At 48.9% G+C, this 21,013-nt stretch overlaps 1 protein-coding gene across 5 annotated transcripts in view; it reads right to left on the bottom strand.

The window, feature by feature from the left end:
* PAK3 (p21 (RAC1) activated kinase 3) overlaps window positions 1-21,013 on the bottom strand; it is a 76,766-nt gene that overhangs the window by 23,528 nt on the left and 32,225 nt on the right. For 3 of the 5 annotated variants that reach the window (XM_069065197.1, XM_069065193.1, XM_069065195.1), the window contains exons 2-5: window positions 13,102-13,303; window positions 6,317-6,417; window positions 1,101-1,139; window positions 157-310 (exon numbers count right to left, since the gene is read on the bottom strand). In XM_069065197.1, the coding sequence (XP_068921298.1) occupies window positions 157-310; window positions 1,101-1,139; window positions 6,317-6,417; window positions 13,102-13,276 (469 nt within the window). In that variant the 5' untranslated portion in view covers window positions 13,277-13,303. The remainder of the gene's footprint in view (window positions 1-156; window positions 311-1,100; window positions 1,140-6,316; window positions 6,418-13,101; window positions 13,304-21,013) is intronic. The other 2 variants (XM_069065194.1, XM_069065196.1) reach the window with 1 other exon arrangement.

Below are 21,013 nucleotides of genomic sequence, written 5' to 3'. Positions count from 1 at the left end.
CGCTGTGAGCTCAGGAGGCACTGGCCTCGTCTTTCCCTTGTTGAAGAGGAGGCTGAGGATGCGCCCTCCCTCCCCCATCCACCCAGCCAAGGTAGGTCCTTGAGGTGGGAGCAGGAAGGGAGGGCCTCCCCCCGCTCCTTCTGATGGGCTGCTCACCTCCAGAAGTGAAGCTCATGTACTTTTGGTTGTTGACAGTTTCCTTGGAGTCGTAGAACTTGAGGACATCCAGCACGGCCTGGGGGTTCCTCTTCTGCTCCAACTTTGTGATGTTGGACGTCTGAAGGAGCCTTGCCCACTGCTCAGGAATTCCCTGCAGAGCAACCAGGGGGACTCACCGTGGTCGCCGTCATCGCCATCGTCAGCATTGCCATGGTTCTCCTCATTGTGACCCCCGCCAGCGGAGGCAGCAGCAGCGGGAATAGCAGCAGCAGCGGCGGCGGCGGCGGCAGCCATTCCAAGAGAGAAAGAGCTCTGGGCTACCAGAGGGTGGCCCAGCTCTGGGCAACTTGGCTGGGCTGGCTTGGGGATGGGGCGCAGGGAAGCCAGGGGGGCAAAGGGGAAGCGAAGGGAAGCCCAGGGCAGGGGCAGGGAGTTCCACGCTAGTCCTGACCCCAGGCCAGCAGTGCTCTTTGGCCAGAGAGCCCAACCCCAACTTCCCTCTTTCCCCCTTTCCCCCTCCCCACTCCCTGTCCCCCCTCCTCTGACTCCTACCTCAGGGCAACGCTGGGGTGAGGTGAGAGGGCCCCAGGCAGCTCTGAGCTTAGAATTAGAAACAGTACAGCCACGCTCAAAGCTATACTGAAAAGCCTTCAGAGCCCTTCAGTGCCACGTCAGGGGACAGATGCTGGCCCATGCCTCCGGCCCCTCGGCACACTAGGTGAGGCCTACACCAGCAGCCCTGGCAAACGGAAAGGCTGCTTTGCCCTGATGGGCTTTGTTACAAGGGAGGGCTCTCTGGGTGGGAAGGGGAGGAGGGAGTGATTATTGCGGAGTGACAGCGCTTTGGTTTGAGAAGAGCATCAATAAAACAGGTTTGTAAAAAAATTATAGCTGCAAAGCAACTCAATTCAATTCAATAAAGATAATTATCAAGCACCTACTATGTGCAGGGCCCTGGGCTCAGTGCTCGGTCTCCCCATCTGTAAAATGAGGGGTTCAAACTCAATGGTGAGCAGCAGATCAGAGGGCTAGAGCTGGGAGAGACCACAAAGGTCATCTCGTCCAACCCTGTCATCTTACAGAGGAAGAACTGAGGCCCAGAGATGGAAAGTGACCTGCCCAGGATCATACAAGTGGGAAGTGACAGAGTCGGAAACCGAGCCCAGGCCCCCACCTCCAAGCCTGGCCTAGTCCTCCTTCTCTGGCCTGCCTTGATTTCCTCCCCTGTAAGACGACAGGGTCGGATTAAATCATCTCTGAGGCTCTCAGAAGCCCCAACATGCAATGACCTCTGACCCAGGGAAGGAGAAAGGGAGCACAAGGAGAATCCAGCCAAGCAGCTCTGTGTTTCTCCAGAACCCAAGACCGTGCCAGCTGGGAGGATGCTTAGAGACCATGGAGGATCCATGGCCCAGACCAGAAAAGCGACCAAAAGGAAGGGCCCACCACTCCCTGCTTTTTTATCATCCAGGATGTAAAGCCTCAGATCCTGCCTTGACCTGCCTCTCTTTTTTTCTATGAGGAAACTGAGGCTCAGGGAGCTTAAGTGGCTTCCCCAGCTCAGAGGAGGCTGAGACAGGCCCAGTGCCTTTTATCCAGTAGCCTGCTGCCTCTTCTGCTTGGCCTGATGGAGGCCTCATCTGACAGAGGAGAGCCCTGAAGCCCAAACTGGGCAAGCGATTCACCCCAAATCACCCCGCTGAGAAGCCCAGCTCTGCCCACCAAGGCTCCCCAGTCCCATTTCCCGCTAGAAGATGAAAACAACACAAACAATGCCCACAAGAACAGGGTGCATTCATGCATGCCCCTGGCCAAATCCTGCTTCATACCACCAGTCCCCACACGGTAGATGGTCAAAGGGTAACTGTCTCCCTGGCACATGGAAACAAATATTTACCAAATCATAGAGACTTAGTGCTGGCAGGGAGTGTCCCCTCCCTGCTGGAGCGCATCTGATCCACTCTTAGCTAAGCACAAATCTCCTCTCCAGCATCTCTCCCCTATCCTCGCCTTGGATACCTCCAGGGACAAAGAGCTTACTGCCTTATGAGGTGACCAGCTCTCACTTGTCAACTGGTCATTCTAATGCTTTGGAAGTTTCTCCTCACCGCACGCTGAAGTTGTCTCTCTGTCTCTGTCCCTCTCACCTGCTGCTCCCAACTTCACCTCAAGAAAGCAAAAGATGCCTAATCTTTCTTCCACACGGCAGGCCTCCAAATACTTGAAAACTGTCCTAAGCCTTCCCTTCTCCAGACTAAACAGACCCAGTTGTCTTTATCTTCCTATGGCAGGGTCTCCAGGCCCTCCCCCAGCCTGGCTGCCCTCTGTTGGACCCTCTTCTAGCTCACTAAATAGTAGCACCCCCTGCTGACCAGTGGTTTCCAGCTCTGACCTGCCCAGGGCAGAGGATGCTGGGCCTCTGCCTCCCTGGAAGCTGAGCTTCTCTTGACGTGGGTTAAAAGCACATTTACTCATACAGCTGACTGCCACATCACATGCTGCTCACTCATAATCAGCTTGCCATCCACAGCAGCCCGAGTCCCCAAAGGCAAAATCCTGACTCTGTCTGGACCCCTTAGCAAGGTAGGCTGGGGATGGAGAAGTCCTTGGCACTTAAAACCCTCATCTCTAAACAACACGGGGCAGTATAAAGACCCATTTCCTGAATGTTAAGACCAGAGAGAAGAAGGCATGAGACCAGCTCTGAAATGTAGCCATGTCTCCAAAGGCCACAGAAGGCCTACCTGATTCCACTGGGCTGGCCTTGCCACCTCGTCCAGGAATGAGGCCCCTCCCAAGTGGGCTCCAACCACCAGCGGCTTCCTCAGCAGCCCCCAATTCTCCCTCCCATCTCCAGCCTCTCTTGCTTTTCCTTCACAGCTCTTCCTAATGAACTCCTCGTGAGCCTTCTCCCTCCCTTGCACTCTCTTCCTCCTTCCCTTGCCCTCTCCTCCCTCCCTTGCCTTCTCCCTCCCTTGCCCTCTCCTCCTCCCTCCCTTGCACTCTCTTCCTCCTTCCCTTGCCCTCTCCTCCCTCCCTTGCCCTCTCCTCCTCCCTCCCTTGCCCTCTCCTCCTTCCCTTGCCCTCTCCTCCAGCTGACAGGCTTCCCTTCCTCCTCAAATGCTCCTCTGACACTTTGTAGCACCCTACCAGCCTGCAAGGTCCCAGAGGGCAGGCACTCTTTCATTTTTCATCTTTGTAACCCCAGCGCTGAGTACAGGGGCTTACACACAACAGGAGCTTTCTCAAGGATTGTTGACTTGAATTGAGTTGAGCCTTAATGCCACCCCACCAGCCCTGCTCTGAGCACAGGTGCTAACCACTCCCTTTGGTTCCAGAGCCCAAAACTAGGTGCCCACATGGATCCCCAAGGGAGGGAAACTGGCTGGCAAGAGGCCAGTTAAAATGCCAAGCTGCCCACATTCTCAGCCTGAGGCAGGGCAGCGCTTAGGGCCCCAGGGCTCAGCCAGAGTTTGGAGGAAAACCCAGGAGTATGTGTGACCCACAAGGCTTGACGTTTACAGAGGGCTTTATAGTTCACAAGGTACTTTCCAGACACCATCTCATTTGAGCCTCCTGCTAATAACCCTGTGGGGTAGGTACTATTATTTTCCCCATTTTACAGAGGGGGAACTGAGGCTAGGAAAAGAGAAGTAACTGGCCCAGACTCATCCAGCTATGAAGGTCCCAAAGCCTCGGTGGTCCTAGACCACCACCATAGCCACCACACCCCCCTGCTGCCAGGTTTCTATGTGACCCTCATCTGAGGGAAGCCTGAGCCTTAGAACCGGGATAATCCCATGGGGGCCCATACAGAGAGGCCCAGGTGCGCCTCCCGGTGGCCGTGAATTACAATAGCCAAGTCAGACTTATGAACTATCGGTACAATGTGGCAGACTGGGTAGAGTCAAGTCTTAGACTAAAATCTCGGCTCTGTGCCTTATTGCTATGGAATTTGGGGCAAGTTCCTCCCCCTCTCTGGGCCTCAGTTTGCTCACCTATAAAAAGGCAAATTCTCAATGCACTCTCCTTGCTAAGGCTGTGGCTCAGAGTACTTTCCAAACCTCTCAGGGCCAAAGGAAAAAGAGTGTTCTGCCACCAACCTTTGGGACCATCAGAATCAAGTTACAGAAGAAGAAGGTGCCCTAACAAAGCAGATGGTCAGCGAGCTGGGGGGCCATCAGCACCATCAACCAGTCAGGGGTCCAGCTCAGCACTCTAACAGCAGAGTCATAGACATGGCCAGCCAGAAGGGCCCTTAGGAAGCCTCTGAAGGCCCACAAAGTGCCGTGCCCACTGCAGTCTGGGATTCTTAGGCCAAGGGAAGGGAAATGACCCAGGGATCACAGAGTCAGGAAATGGCAAAGGCCAGAGTGAAAGCCAGGCCCCCTAACTCCAGGTGCCAGCCTGTGCTGCTTCTCCCTGGTGACTGCAGTTGCCAGGCAGGCTCTGGGAACTGGACTGCTGGTCAGGAGGCCTGCTCCTACTCTGCCAGCTATTAGCTCAGGGGCCTGGAGCAAGGCTCTTGCCCTCACTAGGCTTGTTTTTTGCTTTTCAAGTAAAGGAGGTAGCCTACATGAACTCCAAGATCCCATCTGGCAGTAAATCTATGATTCCCATGATCCCTTCTGCTTCATTCACTCCTACCACCAGGAAGGTCCCTCCCAGGTCTACAAATCTGGATAACAGTAATTCTAACAATAGCTTTCTCGTTTCTGTATTGCTTCCTCACAGCACCCCCAGGAGGTGGGTGGTATGGATACTATCTTTCTTGAACAGATGAGGAAACTGAGGCTCAGAGCATCCCAGGCTGTCAGAGCTGGGAAGAATCTTTTCAATCATCTCGACCAGTTCTAATGTCTTTGGCATGTTCTCCTGCACATGGGAAAGACATCCAGGCCGCTGCCTCTGCCACTGAAATCCTTTGCTTCCTGCACAGCCAGCTTGGATGCCCGCTCTCCCTGCTAGCACCACCAGCAAGCTCCAGCACTCAGGCTGCTCTGACTCCTCCTCACTTACCAGCTTGGCTTACAGTTATCTCCAGGTCACGTCTCCACTTTAGCTCCCCTCAAGGTTTTAAACAGGAGCTATGTCTCCTCAGCTCCATTTTCCCTTGCTAGTCCTGGCACAGAGTGTTTGCACATAATAAGCACTTAATAAATGTGAACTGAATTGGCCTCAGTTTACCCATCTGCAAAAGAAGGGCTTTGGCCACTGAGGTCTGTTCTAGCTCTAATAATATGAACTCAAGCCAGAGATCCAGGTGCTTACTGGGAGAGCAAATGATGGTTTGTTTCCCTGTCCTGCCACCCGCCATGCAGATACCAGGCCTAAAGGTCATGCAGTCGCTCGACTCTGTTTGAGACCCAGAAATATCCAAGGAGGGGCCAAGATGTGGATCGAAGACTATCTAGAGCAAGGTGGGCAAACTCTGGCCCACCACCTGCTTTGGTATGGCCTGCAAGTTAGGGATGGTTTTCACATTTTGGTATGGCCCACAAGCCACATTTGCCAACCCCTGGTCTAGAGTGCAAGGGAGCAGGCAGAAAGAACAAGGGATGATGGGGGAGTACTGTGGCAGGCCCAATTTTCAGCCAGCAGAAGGAAGAGTCGTCTGAAAATGGAGTGGGCTCCCTTGTCCTTGGAAGGGTTGGAGGAGCCATAATTTGAGGATTCCAAGCTATACTTGGAGGCACTGGCCGGCTGGCAGAAGAACAGAAGGGCCTAGTAGAGGTAGCCCTTTTCCTTGTCAAGGCCCTCCCTTGGAACTGTCTCCCTGATCCCATCCCTTCTCATCAACTGGATGTACAATATCTTCTTTCTCCCTATCTCCTGGTACCTTCCCTTCCACCCACAAGGCTGCAAGGTCTCTTCCATCCTGAGGTGGGGCAGCAGCAGGGCCTGGAATCCTCCACTTGGCCCTGCATCCCTCAAGCTATCTGCCCTCTCTCACCCTGCTAATTTCTTAGTGTCATCATCTAAATGCCTCCACTTCCCCATCTCCCATTCATTTCTCAGCCCCTTTCCAACAAGGTCCGGGCCCATCACTCATCCTAGAGTATTATGGAGGATAAACCAAAACCCGGGCAGGTCGAGTCTATAACAAGGTGTGCTCTGAGAAGGGAGAGGAGCAGGAAGATGGGAAGGAATTACTTACGGTGAATTCCCCAGTGACAGCATCAAACCCCACGTGAATTGTATGCTCAAAATCGGAAGGAAGTGAGATCTCTGGCCGTTCCTTTTCTTTCTTCTTATTGGCTAGAGGAAAGAAAAAGAGAAAGGCCAGGGGCTGACTGCTGACTATGATCAAGCAGCATCACAAACTCACAGGAATAGAGACTTAGAATGTTGAATGGTAGAACATGGAAGGTTGAAACCTGGAATGCCATGAGGAAGGAATCTAACTAGGCAACCAAAGGCCCAAGTGGGAAATGCCAGGGTCACACAAGAAACCAGTTTCTCTTGTTTGAATCCGATGACATCCCTGACCAGGAGGACTGATGTTTACCTGAGCCAAGCAGTCTTGCTGTTAAGTCACTAGAAATAATAAGTTTGTAAGTCTCTAAAGATAAATCTTTCCAGCATAGCTACGGGTTCTTACCATAATCAGCTCTCTGACTCTGCCAGTCAAGGTAGATCTGTCTAGAGCTCTGCAGGGTGGAGGGGAGGTCCCCAGAGAATCCCCAGACAGAAATCTCTCCCCCTTCTACTCTCTTCCCTCTATGTTCCCCTCCCTCTTCAGCTGCTCCCTCTCAGTCCCCTTTCTTGGACCCTTCTTCACTCAGCACGGGGGTTCCTCAGGGCTCTGTCCCGGACCCTCTGCTTGGCTTTCTCTATCCTATTTCTCATGGGGATCTCCTTGGCTCCTGAGGACCAAATGGCCATCTCAATGCTGAGGATTCTCCCATCTACCCCTCCTGTCCCAAACTCTCTGCTGACCTACAATCTCCCATCTCCCACTGCCTTCCAGACATCTTGTAATGGACATCCAGTGGACAGCTTAAACTCAACATGTCCAAACCAGAATGTGTGATCTTCCTCTCTAAACCCTCCCCCCACCTTCCCTATTACTGTCAGAGGCATCCCCGCTCTCCTCCTGGACCCTCAGCCTGCATTCCTCACTCTCTCTCGCCCCCCAGATCCAAGCTTAGGCCAAGGCCTGGGGATTTCAACTTTGCATCATGTTGCAAACATGTCCCCTTCTCTCCTGGGGTGGGGGGAGGGGGTCCTGCATGCCTCAAGTCACTCCCTCTTCCAATCCATCTTCCATTTGGCCACTAAAGTGACTACAACCCAACAATGGTGACAGGTAAAGCAGCCTAACCCAGGCCTGAGAGGCTTGTCACTAAAACACTGGTCCTCAGAGGAAAAGATTGTTTTGGCTACAGTAACTCATGAAAGCATCCACTGAGTCCTGGAGTGGTGGCAATCTATGCTCTTGCCCAGACTGGTGGAAGGACCCATGCCATACTGAAGCATGCAATTGATGTGATAAATGTGAAGGCCTACACTGAAGGCCAATAGATCAGTTCAGGGGCTGTCACCTGAAGGAAGCCTGGCCTGAGCCACCCCTACCCTCCCTGAAGGTGTGCTCTCCCTCAGGCTTGGCTATTTACCTCCCGTGTGACGTCAAGGATGTCCATTCCCCCTCCGGGGAGTCTCTTATACATCCAAGGAGACCTTGGGGGCCCTCCCAGCACCTTGGGATTTTCCTGGCATGTTTGGTCTAGATCTCTCCTCTGCCCATGCATGTGGCCAACTTATTTGTTTGTTCACTCATTCACTCATCAAACACTCAGTAAGTACTCCATCTGGGCAGAGCCCTGAACTGGGCTCCAAGAGGGGTAAAAAGATGAAATAGCTTGGTTTCTGCCTCATGGAATGTAGTCTGGGGCGGGGCCTTCACTCATTGAATCACCTAAGTGCTTACCATGTCCAGAACCCTAACAGCTCCCCAAAAGAGACACAAAGGACAGCAAAGACTCAGTCCAGACCTTCGTGGACTGGCCACCTAGCAGCAGGTGGGACGAGGGGAGCACAACATTGCATTAGTAAGTGTCAGGTGCAATGACTTATCCCGAAATCGGAGGCCTTAGGCTGAAGCATTCCTTCTGGGAGAGCAGAGGAGCAAATGCAGCTCACTTTGCCAGACATTCCCTGTGTGTTGATGGCTTTGGAATAGCTGTTGGCCTTTGTTACTCTGTTACAAGGTGTTCAATTGGGGGGGGGGTGAGTCATTAAGAAATCAAGCTTATATAAATAGGGGGCATGAAGAAAACAATAAGTATGTTTGGGAGGTGCAAACAATATTCTATGTGTAGTCCACAGGGAAAGGTTGTTACTGATCAAGGGGAATCAGGACAGGCTTCCTGAAGGAAGCTGGGAGTTGGGCTAGAAAGAACGGGCAGGAATTCCAAGGTAAAGAAGGGACAGAAGACATCATAGGCATGAGGAAGAGTATAAGCAAAGACAAGAAAATGGGGAGCCACAGGCCACAGAGTCCATGAACTGTAAAGTTCAGGATGTGCTGACTGAGAAGGGAGGAAGGCCTAAGTCGCTCCCATGTATATACACTGCTGGAAGCTCCTAGAGGGGCAGCTAGAATGAATTGCTTTTCATCTTTGCAGAGTTTTTCCACAATAGTCCAAAAGTGTCATTTCATTTTGAGGCATCTTAGCAACTATTCAGTCAGCATCAAGTGTCTTTTTTTCCACCTAGTCGATAATTAAGTGTTGGTGGAAATGAAACGAACTCTGGTTTGGGCTTGACTGGTTTGGGTTTGGCCATCTTGCACTGGGGGAAAGACTTTTGCTGTTTTCTCCCCCAGGGCTACCTAGGCCCAACTTTTCCTCCTCTACTATTACCTTTAGGGGTCTGAGCTCCCAGGGCCCATCAGTCTACCATATTCCCAAGGCTCCAACCAGATTGGTGCATCTAGGCAAAGAAAGTTAATCACTTCTGACCTACTGAGCTCACAGATGAAGAAGACTACACTTGATGTGTCCAGGAAATTTTAGAGTCAGGAGATGGAGGGTCTTGTTCAACAGCAGCAAAGAGGCCAGGGGCACTGGATGGAAGTGTGTTTGGGGGGAAGAGGGACAGAAGTTATGAGAAGACTGGAATGGTGGGAGGGTAGCAGATTAAGAAGAGATTTAAAAGTCAAATAGAAGACTTTATATTTGTGATTTGTGGAAGAATGAATTGATGAGAGAGGTATAAAAGGATTGCCTTGCTGCAGTGAAGGCCCAGTTGAATAATATAACATAAATTTTTTGTGGACCCAGCTCTGTTCAGCAGCACATGAGTAGAAGCAAAAGCTGTAGATGGTGGAAGAAATCCAAAGTTGGGGCTTGACAAGACATGATCAGAAACAGGGCATCAGGGCACAAAGGACTTGAGAGTAGAAGACAGCATAGAGTTAAACTGGTGCATCAAGAAAGGGAAAGGATGAGAGCACGGCCAGCGAAGGGGTAAGGGCCGAGGAAAAAACTGGGGGATAGAAAATGGAGGTCATAGGGAAGATAAAGAATAGAGGGAAAGATGGAATGATAAAAAACAACTTATGATCTGATAAAGGAATTTCATGAACATGGAGGGGGAACATTGTGAGTGATGCAAAATCAAGGGTATGATCATCTTGGGATATAATTGAGGTGGGGTGGAGGAGGAGGTCATGGGAAATAAGCAAGTCAGACAACTGGAAAGTTAGGCCAGAAATAGAATAATGTGGCAACGACAGAAAATATGGCCTCCATTGAAGGAAAACCTGGCTAATACTGAGAGCTTCCCCAAAGTAGGATGGGCTGCCTTGTAGGTAACAGGTCCCCCAGCACTGGAGGTCCTGAAACAGGATCTCAATGATGTTTTGTTATGGCACGGCTAGCAAGAGGTGCCCATCTAAACTTCCTTCCTACTTTGAGCTTCTGAGGAGTCATAGGAGGCAGGTTTGGGTGTGAAAGAACAAAGAACTTCCCACTAATCAGTTGTCACACAATGCAATGGGCTGCCTCTGGAGGGAGGGAGTCCCCTGTAACTGGAGGTGGTCAAGAAGGCCTTGAATCCAAATGACAGGCTGGACTAGGCATCTCTGAGCTCCCTTCTTGCAGGTTTGAAGACTCACACCTACCTGCTCCCTGACAAGGAAACTCATTTCTCACATTACCATCACATCAGTGACCGAAGCGAGCCCACAGAATGCAAAGGGAAATCTCATTTCTTTTTCTCCCCTTTTTTATCTTCTCCTATATGGATATGTGCCTCCTACCCTCCAATTAGCTCTCACTCAGTGACCAGTCCTCTTATACATGATATAGTCATGAACATTATAGTTGTGTGGTTGTTTGCTGCTTCTTCCAAGAGTATGAAATCCTTGAGGACAAGGGACCATCTTCTACATCTCTCTGTCTCCCCCTCAGCTAATCCAGAATAGCCTGGGGGTGTTTAGCTTAGAGAAGAGATGGGTTTGGGAATGGGGGATGTGATCTCTGCATTCCAATATCTCAACAACTGGCACTGAGATGGGGATTTAGGCTTTGCCCACAATCAGCATTTCATAAATATTTGTCGAGTTAATGAGTAAATGCATTGAGAGTGTTTAGCCTAGTATAGACTAGGATGCTGGGCCGCATGGCAGTCATCTTTGAATATCTGAAGGGTTAATGAGGGGAAGAGAAAATAGACTTGGCATTCTGGGACCAAGAATCTGGAATTCCAAAGGCCCTCAGAGGCCAGCTAATCCAAGGGAGGAAACCGAGGCCCAGGGTGGTGGAGTGACAGCCCAAATTAGAACATAGATGCTAAGTGGCAGAGAGGCAGGAGTTGATCCCAGGTGTCAGGTATCAAAGCCAGCCCTGTCCCACTCCTTTCCACTGTGCCAGTGTCTAAAGAATGTGCCAACTTGTGTGCACAGCCCAGGGCTGGATCCCTGGACACCACATAGGGTCCAACAGCTCACCATAGTCCTTCACCCTGCTTAGAGGGATGAGGGGATAAGCGTTGTTCCAGTGCCTACTTTGTGCTGGGGACTGTGCTAAGCCCCTCTACAACTCTGATCCCGTGTGATGCTCACAGCTGCCCTGGGATGTAGGAGCTGCTGCTGTCCCCCATTTTACAACTGAGGAAGCTAAGTGACCTGTCCAGTGGCACCCAGCCAGGAAGTATCTAGGCTGCCCTTGAACAAAATCTCCTGACTCTAGGCCCAGCGCTATCTGCTACTCCACTCCCGTCAGACTGCCACCGCCTCCCTTAGACTCAGCACCCTCCAGCAAAATGCACAGAGCACCCTGGACGTCAGCCCTGGCGCTCAGCCCCTCATGGGCCAGCTCTCCAGCAGCAACCCTACTGCTCCCTCTCCTCCCAAAGCATAGCTCACTGGACAAGGAAGGGGACACTTTGCAGTCAGTAGGTGCTGAATTCATGTTCGTTCAATGAATGAATGAACAATCCCTAAGGGTTCAGGCACCCTTGGTCCCCATCCATTTACCCAGCTCCATGTACCCTATCCATACCACCATCTAACAGAACTCCCTGTTTATCAAGGGGTCAGACCACAAAGAATCCAAAAGAGCCCTGGACAGGAAGGAAGGACCCCTGGGGCAGAGGGACCTGACTATTCAACCAGGGGGAAATCTCTTCTTTTCCCTGAGGCTCAGTATACTCCTGCCCTGAGGAACTCTGTGGACTTTGGCAAGCCCCTTCCCCAGGCTCTCAGTTTCCCTCCAAGTGAAATTATCTCTACATTCCCATCCAGATCAGACATTTTAGGAGTTGGAAGGATGAAAGATAATTCTTCCTTAAGCGATGTTTGTTGAAATGAATTAAATTGAATCATATTCTCTGAGTTAATCCTTCTAACAGGCAGAGAAAGGTCAACTACAACTTTTAGGGCAGCAGTGGCATAGTTCCTGGCTTAAATGGCAGACGATGCCGCCATCCTGAAGAAGGATTAGCCCCAGAGGACAGAATTTAGACTAGCTGGTGGAAGTTACAGGGGAGGCAGGTCCTGGTTCCACGGTGAGGAGAAAGCTGTGATTGGCTGTCCATCCCTAGAGGGCTCCAAGCAGAGGTAGGAGGGTAGCTAGGTAGGGGTGGGGCCTGATGGCCATCACCAGCTATGAATATGCGCAATGACCACAACCACAGAAATGTAAAGAATACTGAAAAAGAAGCAAACCAAATACTGTCTGATCATGATTGCCAAGCATGGTCCCTGGGAAGAGCTGAGGAAACGTGCCTCACTCCCTCCACTGCCGAGGTGGGGGCCTATGCGTATAGACCGTCTCATGTACTGCCAGGCAATTGATGCGTTGGTTTCATTTGCTTGACAGTACTTTCCATGTGGGGATGGCTCGTGGGGGTGGAGAGGGGGAAGGGATAGATTCAGAAATGAACATGATGCAAAAAACATTTTAATAAAAATAAGGTAATTTTTACACCTATGCTATGGAGGGACCACAGGATTTCAAACTTGAAGGAAGCTTCAAGTTCAACCCTTCATTCTGTAGAGAAGGAAACTCTGGCTCAAGATAGGGAGAAATGACCTGCCCAAGGTCACATAGCTAGTCAGTTACCAAGGCAGCATTCAAACCTAGTTCTTGGGACTCCAAATCCAAAGCCCTTTCTACTTTGCTCATGATTTCTATAATTATTATCTCCGTTTTATATTTGGGGGAAACTGAAACCCTGTGAGCAATGTCACCTGGAAGAGACCAAACTGGTGCTCGAGACTGGGCCTCTTGTGTCCCCCAGACAGGACCTCCTCTCATAGAATGACAGAGCTGCCATCCAAGGTCAAAGCCCAGCCCCCCACCCTAGGAAAACTTGAAAACTCTCCCAAAGACAGAAAGCCTCAGCCTAGAGGCCATTTCCCAACAGCCCCCAGGGAAGCCCAGAGAATGTGGCCAGCCATAGCCACAGAAAAGGGATCAGCCACCAATACGTTACTTTTATCTCCTCCACCAGGAAAGATGGAGCGCAGCCGGGCTTTCTTGTTCTTCTCCTCCGGGGCCACAGGCAGGGGCTTGGATGTGTGGTTGAGGGCCGAAGAGTCCCGATTGTTGCTGTTCATTCTCAGCGGAGGGGCTGGGGGCTTCTCCTCGCTATCTGCACTGTCAGACATGGTCAGCAGGAATGCTACTTCAGTGTCCTAAAGGAACAGGGAGAGTGAGTTAGCCATAGCATGTGGGAGTACAGAACGCCAGAACTGAGGGACATCCTAGTTAGAAGGGACACTGGGTCACAAGGTGTCAACGCTGCAGGGAAGGGCCCAAAGAACTCTGGCCTTCCAATGCCAGACCTGGAAGGCCCCTACATCTCCTGCAGTCCCACCTGCTTACTTTACAGACGATCCAACCAAGTTACACACAGAGAAACATTCAAGAGGGCACCCAGGGGTGGGGGGTCAGAATCCAAGCTGGGCCTCCACTCTGCAGAGCCTTCTGTGTCCAAGCTTGTCTTTGCTGGCATTTGTCTACCACTTGACAATTGCCCAAGCAGTATCTGTGAACCCAGCAGAAGTGGCTGGAGGAAACCTTCCTGCTAAACCTGGATCCAAGCCTAGACACCCATAATCTTAATAAGAGCTCCCGGTTTTATGGTTTACAAAGCACTAGACTCAAAATGAGCCTGCAAAGCAGTTGGGGGGAGGGAGGTCCTGTCTGTCTGTCAGCCACTGCTGCACAGAAAAACCTGAGCAAAGGGCTTTGCCCAAGGTCACACAGAGAGGAAGAGTCAAAGTCAGGATCAGAACCCACACAGCCCCAACTCCATGATGCCAGAACAGAGGGTGACCTCTGAAATGGTGGACCACCCAAGCCAGCCTCTCTCCCTCTCTGGCATCTAGCATATGGATGGGGCACCCAAGGAGGAGGGACCCCATTGCCTAGCTCGCTCTGAACAGCTGTGATTAGTAGAAAGTGCTTCCTTACATCCAGCCAGGATCTGGGGCTTCCCCTCCACCCACCTTGCTCATGGGGCTGCCAAGCAACACAAGGCCCATTCCTCTTTTATATGACACAAAGCCCATGATCCCAGACACTGGTGTGCACACACGCATACACACACACACACACACACCTGCATCTTCTCTCCAGACTATACATCCTCACTGCTCCTCATGCGGCAAGGCCTCTAGTTCTCTCTCCGTCCTGACTGCCCTGCCCTGCCCACACTGCAGCTTATCAGTGCCTTTCCAAAAACTGTGCCATGAGACGTAGGTACGCTATTTCAGCTGGGCTCTGACCAGGCCTAGGTCATAATAGCAGTCCTTACTGATTGAGCCTTCAAGGATTGCAAAGCAGCTTCCATACATCATCCCATTTGTTCTTAGAGGGAGATATTGGACTGATGTAAGGAGATGATGCTTGGCCCTCGGAGCTGCCCATCCACATAGGGCCTCTTGGTCAGATACAAGTTGGCAAAGATGCCCTCGGAGGGTGCAGAGAGGCTAGAGACTCTCACCTTTTTCACCATGGGCGTTAAACATGTCCCTGCAAATGCAGCATAGGGTCAGGTTAGATTTCTGGCTACTGGGTCACCTGACTGTCTCCTAGTGAGTCTGTGGGTACCAAGGGCCCAGGAGAAAACAATGCAAGGCAAACTCCTAAAGCCTCAAGAGCCTTCTGCCTTCCAATCCAAGCCCTTGATCCCATGAGGCTTCTCTAAGTGTCTCCTCTTCACCAGGCACCATGAGAACATCTGGGACCCCCAAAGCAAAAGCCCGTCTCCACCCTGCCACTGGGGGCTACAACAGTTGAATAGAGACGGCAGCACATGCAAAGCACCAGTGGGGACTCGGAGGGCTCCTGCCTCCCAAGCCTTCCCCCTTTTGTGGGCTGCACACATCCTTGGGCTTGGGACCAGCATCTATGGAGCCTGACCACCTGTTCTTTTGGCCGCCTGCATCGCCTCCTTTGTGGTAAGGTCTCATCTGCATGTGGGCTCAGTCCCCAGGAATGTCACAGGGTCTCATTTCTTAGCGCTACAAGGCACCTTAGGGACCATCTAGGCTCTGAGACCCCCTCTTTTCTAGAGAAGGAAATCAAGATCCTAAGAGATCCCCCAGCCAGTGAGGAAAAGCCTCTAGGCCTCCGGAATGCCCAACTGCTGCCTTTTCAGTCTAATCAATGGAATCATTATCAGAGAGCTAGAAGGTTCTGTGGCATCACCAAGTTGTTGGGGTTAGGCTGGGGCCACTTTTTCTTCTCTTTGCCTCTTCTCTTCCTCCCATCTCCCCTTCCTCCTCCAGAGGCTATGGATGAGGTAACCCCCCCCCCCATTCTCCTCAGCCTCAAGGTGGGAGATGCAACCCTCCAGTGCCCCCAGATTCCACAGCCCCCCAGGCCTCAGGCAAGGCAGGATGGGTCCCTACCTGCTGATAAAGGGTGTGGATATCACCTGCCTCTTCTCCAGCAGCTGCAGAAAAGAGAGAGTCCAGGGCCTCCTCCTTCCTTCTCACCTCCTCCCAGGAGCCCCCACCGTCCCCAGCTGCCTCCATCCTTGGCTGTCCCCAGTGATGCTGATGTCACTGCCTCTCCACCCCGTCATTGGCCATGAGCCCAGAGCCCAACAGGGGAGCCAAGCTGGGCCAAGGGAGGAGAACAGAGGAGGACAGAGGAGGAGGGAGGAAATCTAGGGTTGGTCAGGCCAAGCTACATGGGCCAAAACCATGAAGCAGCACTGCAGAGCAGGCCTGCAAACCACTCCCAGAATGCCTAAGTTGCTGCCACCCAGCAAGGGCCTCTGCACACAGTAGGTACTCCTGTTGAGCTGGCTGGCTGGTGGATGTACTCTCACAGGGCCCAAGGGGAGAAACTCTTAAAAATGCTAACCAAGGATTTCCCAGAGGGCAGGACCCAGCACAGAATTCACCTACTCTTTCCTCCCTACCTGAGCCCATGCCCTCAGCACAGGGTCCTACAAACAGTAGGGGCTGAAAGAAGAACAGATGAAGCAGTAAGGGAGTGAATGAAAGAATGAGTAGGGAAAGTGAGCAGACTGGGAAGTGAGTAAATGAATGAGACTGTGCTTAGAGGAGCAGCAGGGAAGCAGAGAAGGAACCCTGGGTGGAGTCTTGGCGTGACCTTGGACCTGTCCCTTCCTCTCTCTGGGCTTCCTCAGTTTCTTGTTCTTGAAGATGACAGGATGAGGCTTGATGGGCTCTAACCATAGGCCTAGTCTTTAAGTGTGGTCTTTGGTTTCATCCTTCACTGTACTACCCCGCCCATGAGGCGAATCCAAACAGCTCCAAGGCCCCTCCATAGACTGGGACCAAGCAATCACTCAAGCTTTGTCTTCTCCTTCCTGTCCCTGGCCCGCACTGCCCAGCTCCCCAACAAAGTAGAATAAGATTCCTCTCTGCCTCATGTCCCCAGACCCATAGCAAACCTCCTCTCTACCCATCCAGATGCTATCTATCAGGGCCCAGCTTCACTGTTACCTTCTCGAAGACATTCTCTACCATCCACAAAGCCCTTGACTGCTCACCAAACCCTCAAATGTTTATACATCTCTTCACTATTTACATTGTCCCCTACCCTTTACAAAGGCTTCCACCATTTAAATGGCCCTCTACAGTTTATAAATATCTCCAGATCTTACAAGACCTTTCACAATGACCTCAACAGCTTAAAACAAATACTCTCTCTTGATCTCTCCCCTTGAAAATAAAGGTAGGTGATACAAGGTATGGCAAGGTCCAATCAGAACAGAGCCTTAAGTGCTAAAGCACAGAACGAGATGATACTGGGCAGAAAAGCTTCAAAGAGCCCCAAGTCTCAGCACCACTGAGGAGGGAGGCTCAAAGAGGGGCACCACCTCTGTTCAGTGGGGTAGGGCTAGAGCGATGAGAGTGAAAGCAGGGAGGGCTCAGCTGCTTACCTCTTACACTTCCTATTCCTTGGCCCTACCAAGAAATATGGTCTTTGGAATGAAAAGAAGAACTAGAAGAGGGTATATTGGGAGCTGGTACCATAGGAAAAGCATCAAGTTAGTGGTGCTCAGGGAGTTCATCTCACCCTCAGGGTGCTATGGACCTGGTAAATTGGACTGCTGCCCTTCTGAAAGGGCATGGAGAATAGAAGAGGGGGAACAGGCTGGGGGTGGGGAAAATATTCTAATACACAAAACAGGGAAGAAAATGGAGTGAGCTCACTATAAACTAAGGTTGGATAATTCCTGGAAAAATTGGAGAAGATATTCACCCACTTATTGAATGAGCATATATTATCAAAGAGATAACTGAACAGCTAGAAAAGGAAGTCATTACAGCTTCACACTTCCTTGAGGCAGGATGACTAGACCAAAGGAATACTGTAAATTTTAGCAAAGCATCTGATAAAGTCTCTCAGGTTATTCTTGGGGAAAAGATGAAAAGATATGGAAAACATAATTAGGTGGAATCAGGACTGGTTCAATTATGAGATCCAAAGGGTTGTTGTTAATGATGGACCCATTAAAGAAGGTCTCCAAGGGAGATCTGTTCCAGGCCCAGAACTGTTTGGCATTTTTATCAGTGATTTGGTCAAAGGCAGATGACACAAAGCTGAGAGGAGAGCTAAACTGGGGGGGGGGGGAAGATAGGATCAGGATTTTCAAGGTGATTAACTTCCTCAAACAATGAGCCAAATCCAAGAAGAGAAAATTTTATACCAATAATTCTCAAGAAATAATGTGGAAATAGTGAAGAGAGACTTGAAATCGCAGCTCCTTGTACACAAGACATGCAGTCTCCCTAGGCTGGGCATTTTCCCTGGCTGTGCCCAGGCCTGGAATGCTCTCTCTCCTCCCCTCTGCCTCTGACCTCCCTGGCGGCCTTCAGGTCTCAACTCAAATCCCACCTCTGGGGAAAAGCTTTTGCTGATTCTCCTTCATTCCAGTGCCTCTTCTCTGGTGATTATTTCTGATGTATCATATGTCCATCTACAGATATATGTAGATATATGTAATAAATATATAAATCTACATCTATATAATATGTATATAATAGTATGTCTATATAACCATAACCATATGTTTATATAAATATATGTATATATTTAATGAACCTTTATTATTATATAAACACATACATCTACATCTATATATAAAACATATTTATAAAGATAAAAATGCATTTATGTAAATATATTTAATATATTTATGTAGTTATATTGAATAAACATATAGAAATATATGTCAACATCTATACATGATATGTTTATATAAACACATGTATATATTTAATAAATCTATATTATAAACAGAAATCTACATCTATTTTCTATAAAAATATATTTATATAAATATAAACATACATTTTATAAAGGTATTTCTATATCTCATAAATAGATTTATCTAGCTATAATTAACACATAAATATCTAAATCAATATCTATATATTTCGTTTGCACATTTGTTTGCATTTTTGTCTCCCTTATTAGACTGTGAGCTACTTGAGGGCAGACTTTTTTTTTTGCCATTCTTTGTATCCCCAGAACTTAGCACAGCATACAATACATAGCAGAAGGAGGGGCGGCCAGGTAGCACAGCGAGTAAGAGCACCCGCTCCAGTGTCGGGATGACCTGGGGATTGAATCTCGGGCTCAGACACTTAGCACCCACCCAGAAACACCTGGCCGTGTAACCTTGAGCAAGTTACTTAACCCCAATTACTTAAAAAAAAAGCCCTCTTTGATTTACAACTCTCTTTGCACCCATGTGCTTTTCAGTATACCTTTTTAATGTTAAGAATTAAAGGGAAACAGAAATAAGTTGGTCCAACCATCCAGGCCAGAATTTCACAAAATGAAGCCAATACACCAGTGTTGAACTCCAGTAAATAGACCTAAAGCTTCCAATTGCCAGGAGACAGTCATCCCAAGGAAGCTCAGCCTGAGCTCTGATAAACAAATCCAAAGGCTGCAGTAGCTTCGGATGAGGATACTCATTAGAACTGAAATAAGAGATCTGGAGGAGAGAAGTAGAAGGAAAATTAGCAGCTTAGAATAGAAGGCAGAAAACCTGAGCCAAGCAGTAGGCATGAAAAACAGAAATAATGGATCAAAGTCAAAAGACTGGAAAAAATGCATGGAAACGGGAGGTATCTACTTTCAAAGAGGTGACCCAGAAAACAGAGATTTTCAGAATCATTGTACACCCTGAAAACCAAGATGAGACCAAAAAACTTAGATACCACGTCAATAAATCATGAAAGAAATCTGTCCAGATCTATTAGAAGCATAAGGCAAAGGAAAATAGAAAGACTCCACCAATCACCTCTTGAAATAAACCCCAAACTCAAAAACACAGAGGAATATCGTAGCCAAAAGCCAGTGCTTTCAACTCTTTTTTAAAGAAAAATCATGGCATAGTCAAAATCACAAACCTACCACAAAGGAGGTGATTTCTAAGAATATAATATTCTAAAACACTTATAATGGAAAATAACTTAGCTTCGAAAACAGCATAAACTACAGGAAGGAAAAGGTCCTTTAATAGAATGGAGGACTTTAAAGCATTCCTGAGGAAAGAGCCAGAGCTTCTCAGAAACTTTGAAATGCAAACACAGGAGTCAAGGGAGAGATTAAACAATAACAAAGCACATTCTAATATTATGTTCTAATGAAAGGAGAAGAAACAAAAGGGTCTTCAGAATCCCACTTCTTTGAGGGACACAGAGAGAGTTAAGAAAAATAGGGAGGTCTCAGTGTTGTTTTGTTCTGTTTTGTTGGTTTTAGAAGAGAAAAGAAGAGGGAAGAACCTACTAAATCTTTGTAACTAGAGAGGGCAAGAGTTTCCAGACATGGAGAAAAGGATGGAAGGAGTAGCCATGTCATGAACGTATCTGAACTGAAATAGGAGGGTTGAACACAGGTGCATGAATGTGTACACAACAAGTTTAGTGTAGAAATACATTATGCTCCAAAGGAAAACAGGAGGAGACTGGGGAAAGGTTGAAGCAGGAAGATTGGCTTGGAGAGGGAACAATCACAAGCAAGATAAATTTCAACTTTGAAGTATGGATGGGAAGGGAAAGAAGAAATGAAAGGAAAGTAGAAAGGGAGAGAATGAAACAGAAAAGTGAGAGTAAGAGAGGAAAGAAGGAAGGAAGGAAGGAGGGAGGGAGGGAGGAAGATCAACAAGTATTAGTATGTGTCAAGTGATTACTGACTGGGAATAGAAAGAACTATCTCACATGTGCACACACTTTTATGAAAATTAACTGTGAAGGGGCGGCTAGGTAACACAGTGAATAGAGCACCGGCCCTGGAGTCAGGAGGACCTGAGTTCAAATGCGGCCTCAGACACTTACACACCAAACACTAGCGTGTGACCTTGGGTAAGTCACTTAACCCCAACTGCCCTCTGAAAAACAACATCAAAAAAATTAACTGTGAACAATAATTTTGACATGCAAACTCTGAAACCAAAAGTTCTGGAGAAACTGTTCAGTTGTGTAATGTTTTCTATCTGGATTAATCTAGTAGCAGTCACTAGAAACCATCTCATCATCATTGGTAAGACATACAGCATCAAGGACCTGAGCTCTCTTGCTAAAAACCTCATAAGCAAATGTAATAAAGTAGAAATATTAAACACATCCTTGAATGACCACAATGTACCAAAAATTAGACTCAATATAAGCCCATTAAAAAATGATTAAAAATTCCAAGACTAGTCTTCAAGAACTGGAGACTAAATAACTTAATGCTATAGAATGGGTACGTCAAAGAACAAATCATAGAAACAAGTAATAATTTAATCAAGTAAAATAACAATGGCGGTAACATAACTAAACCTTAGAGGATGCAGCCAGAGATCCTTAGGGGAAAATGTAGATTTCATAATCACTTTCATCCATAAAAGAGAGAAAATACAT

Source organism: Petaurus breviceps, unplaced genomic scaffold (genome assembly GCF_028583685.1).
Source record: "Petaurus breviceps papuanus isolate PSGF00001 unplaced genomic scaffold, PetGlider_PUasm1.0 90681, whole genome shotgun sequence".
NCBI lineage: Eukaryota > Metazoa > Chordata > Mammalia > Diprotodontia > Petauridae > Petaurus > Petaurus breviceps.
The sequence above is the reverse complement of the archived record's forward strand: the minus strand, read 5'-3'. Positions and strand labels throughout refer to the sequence as shown.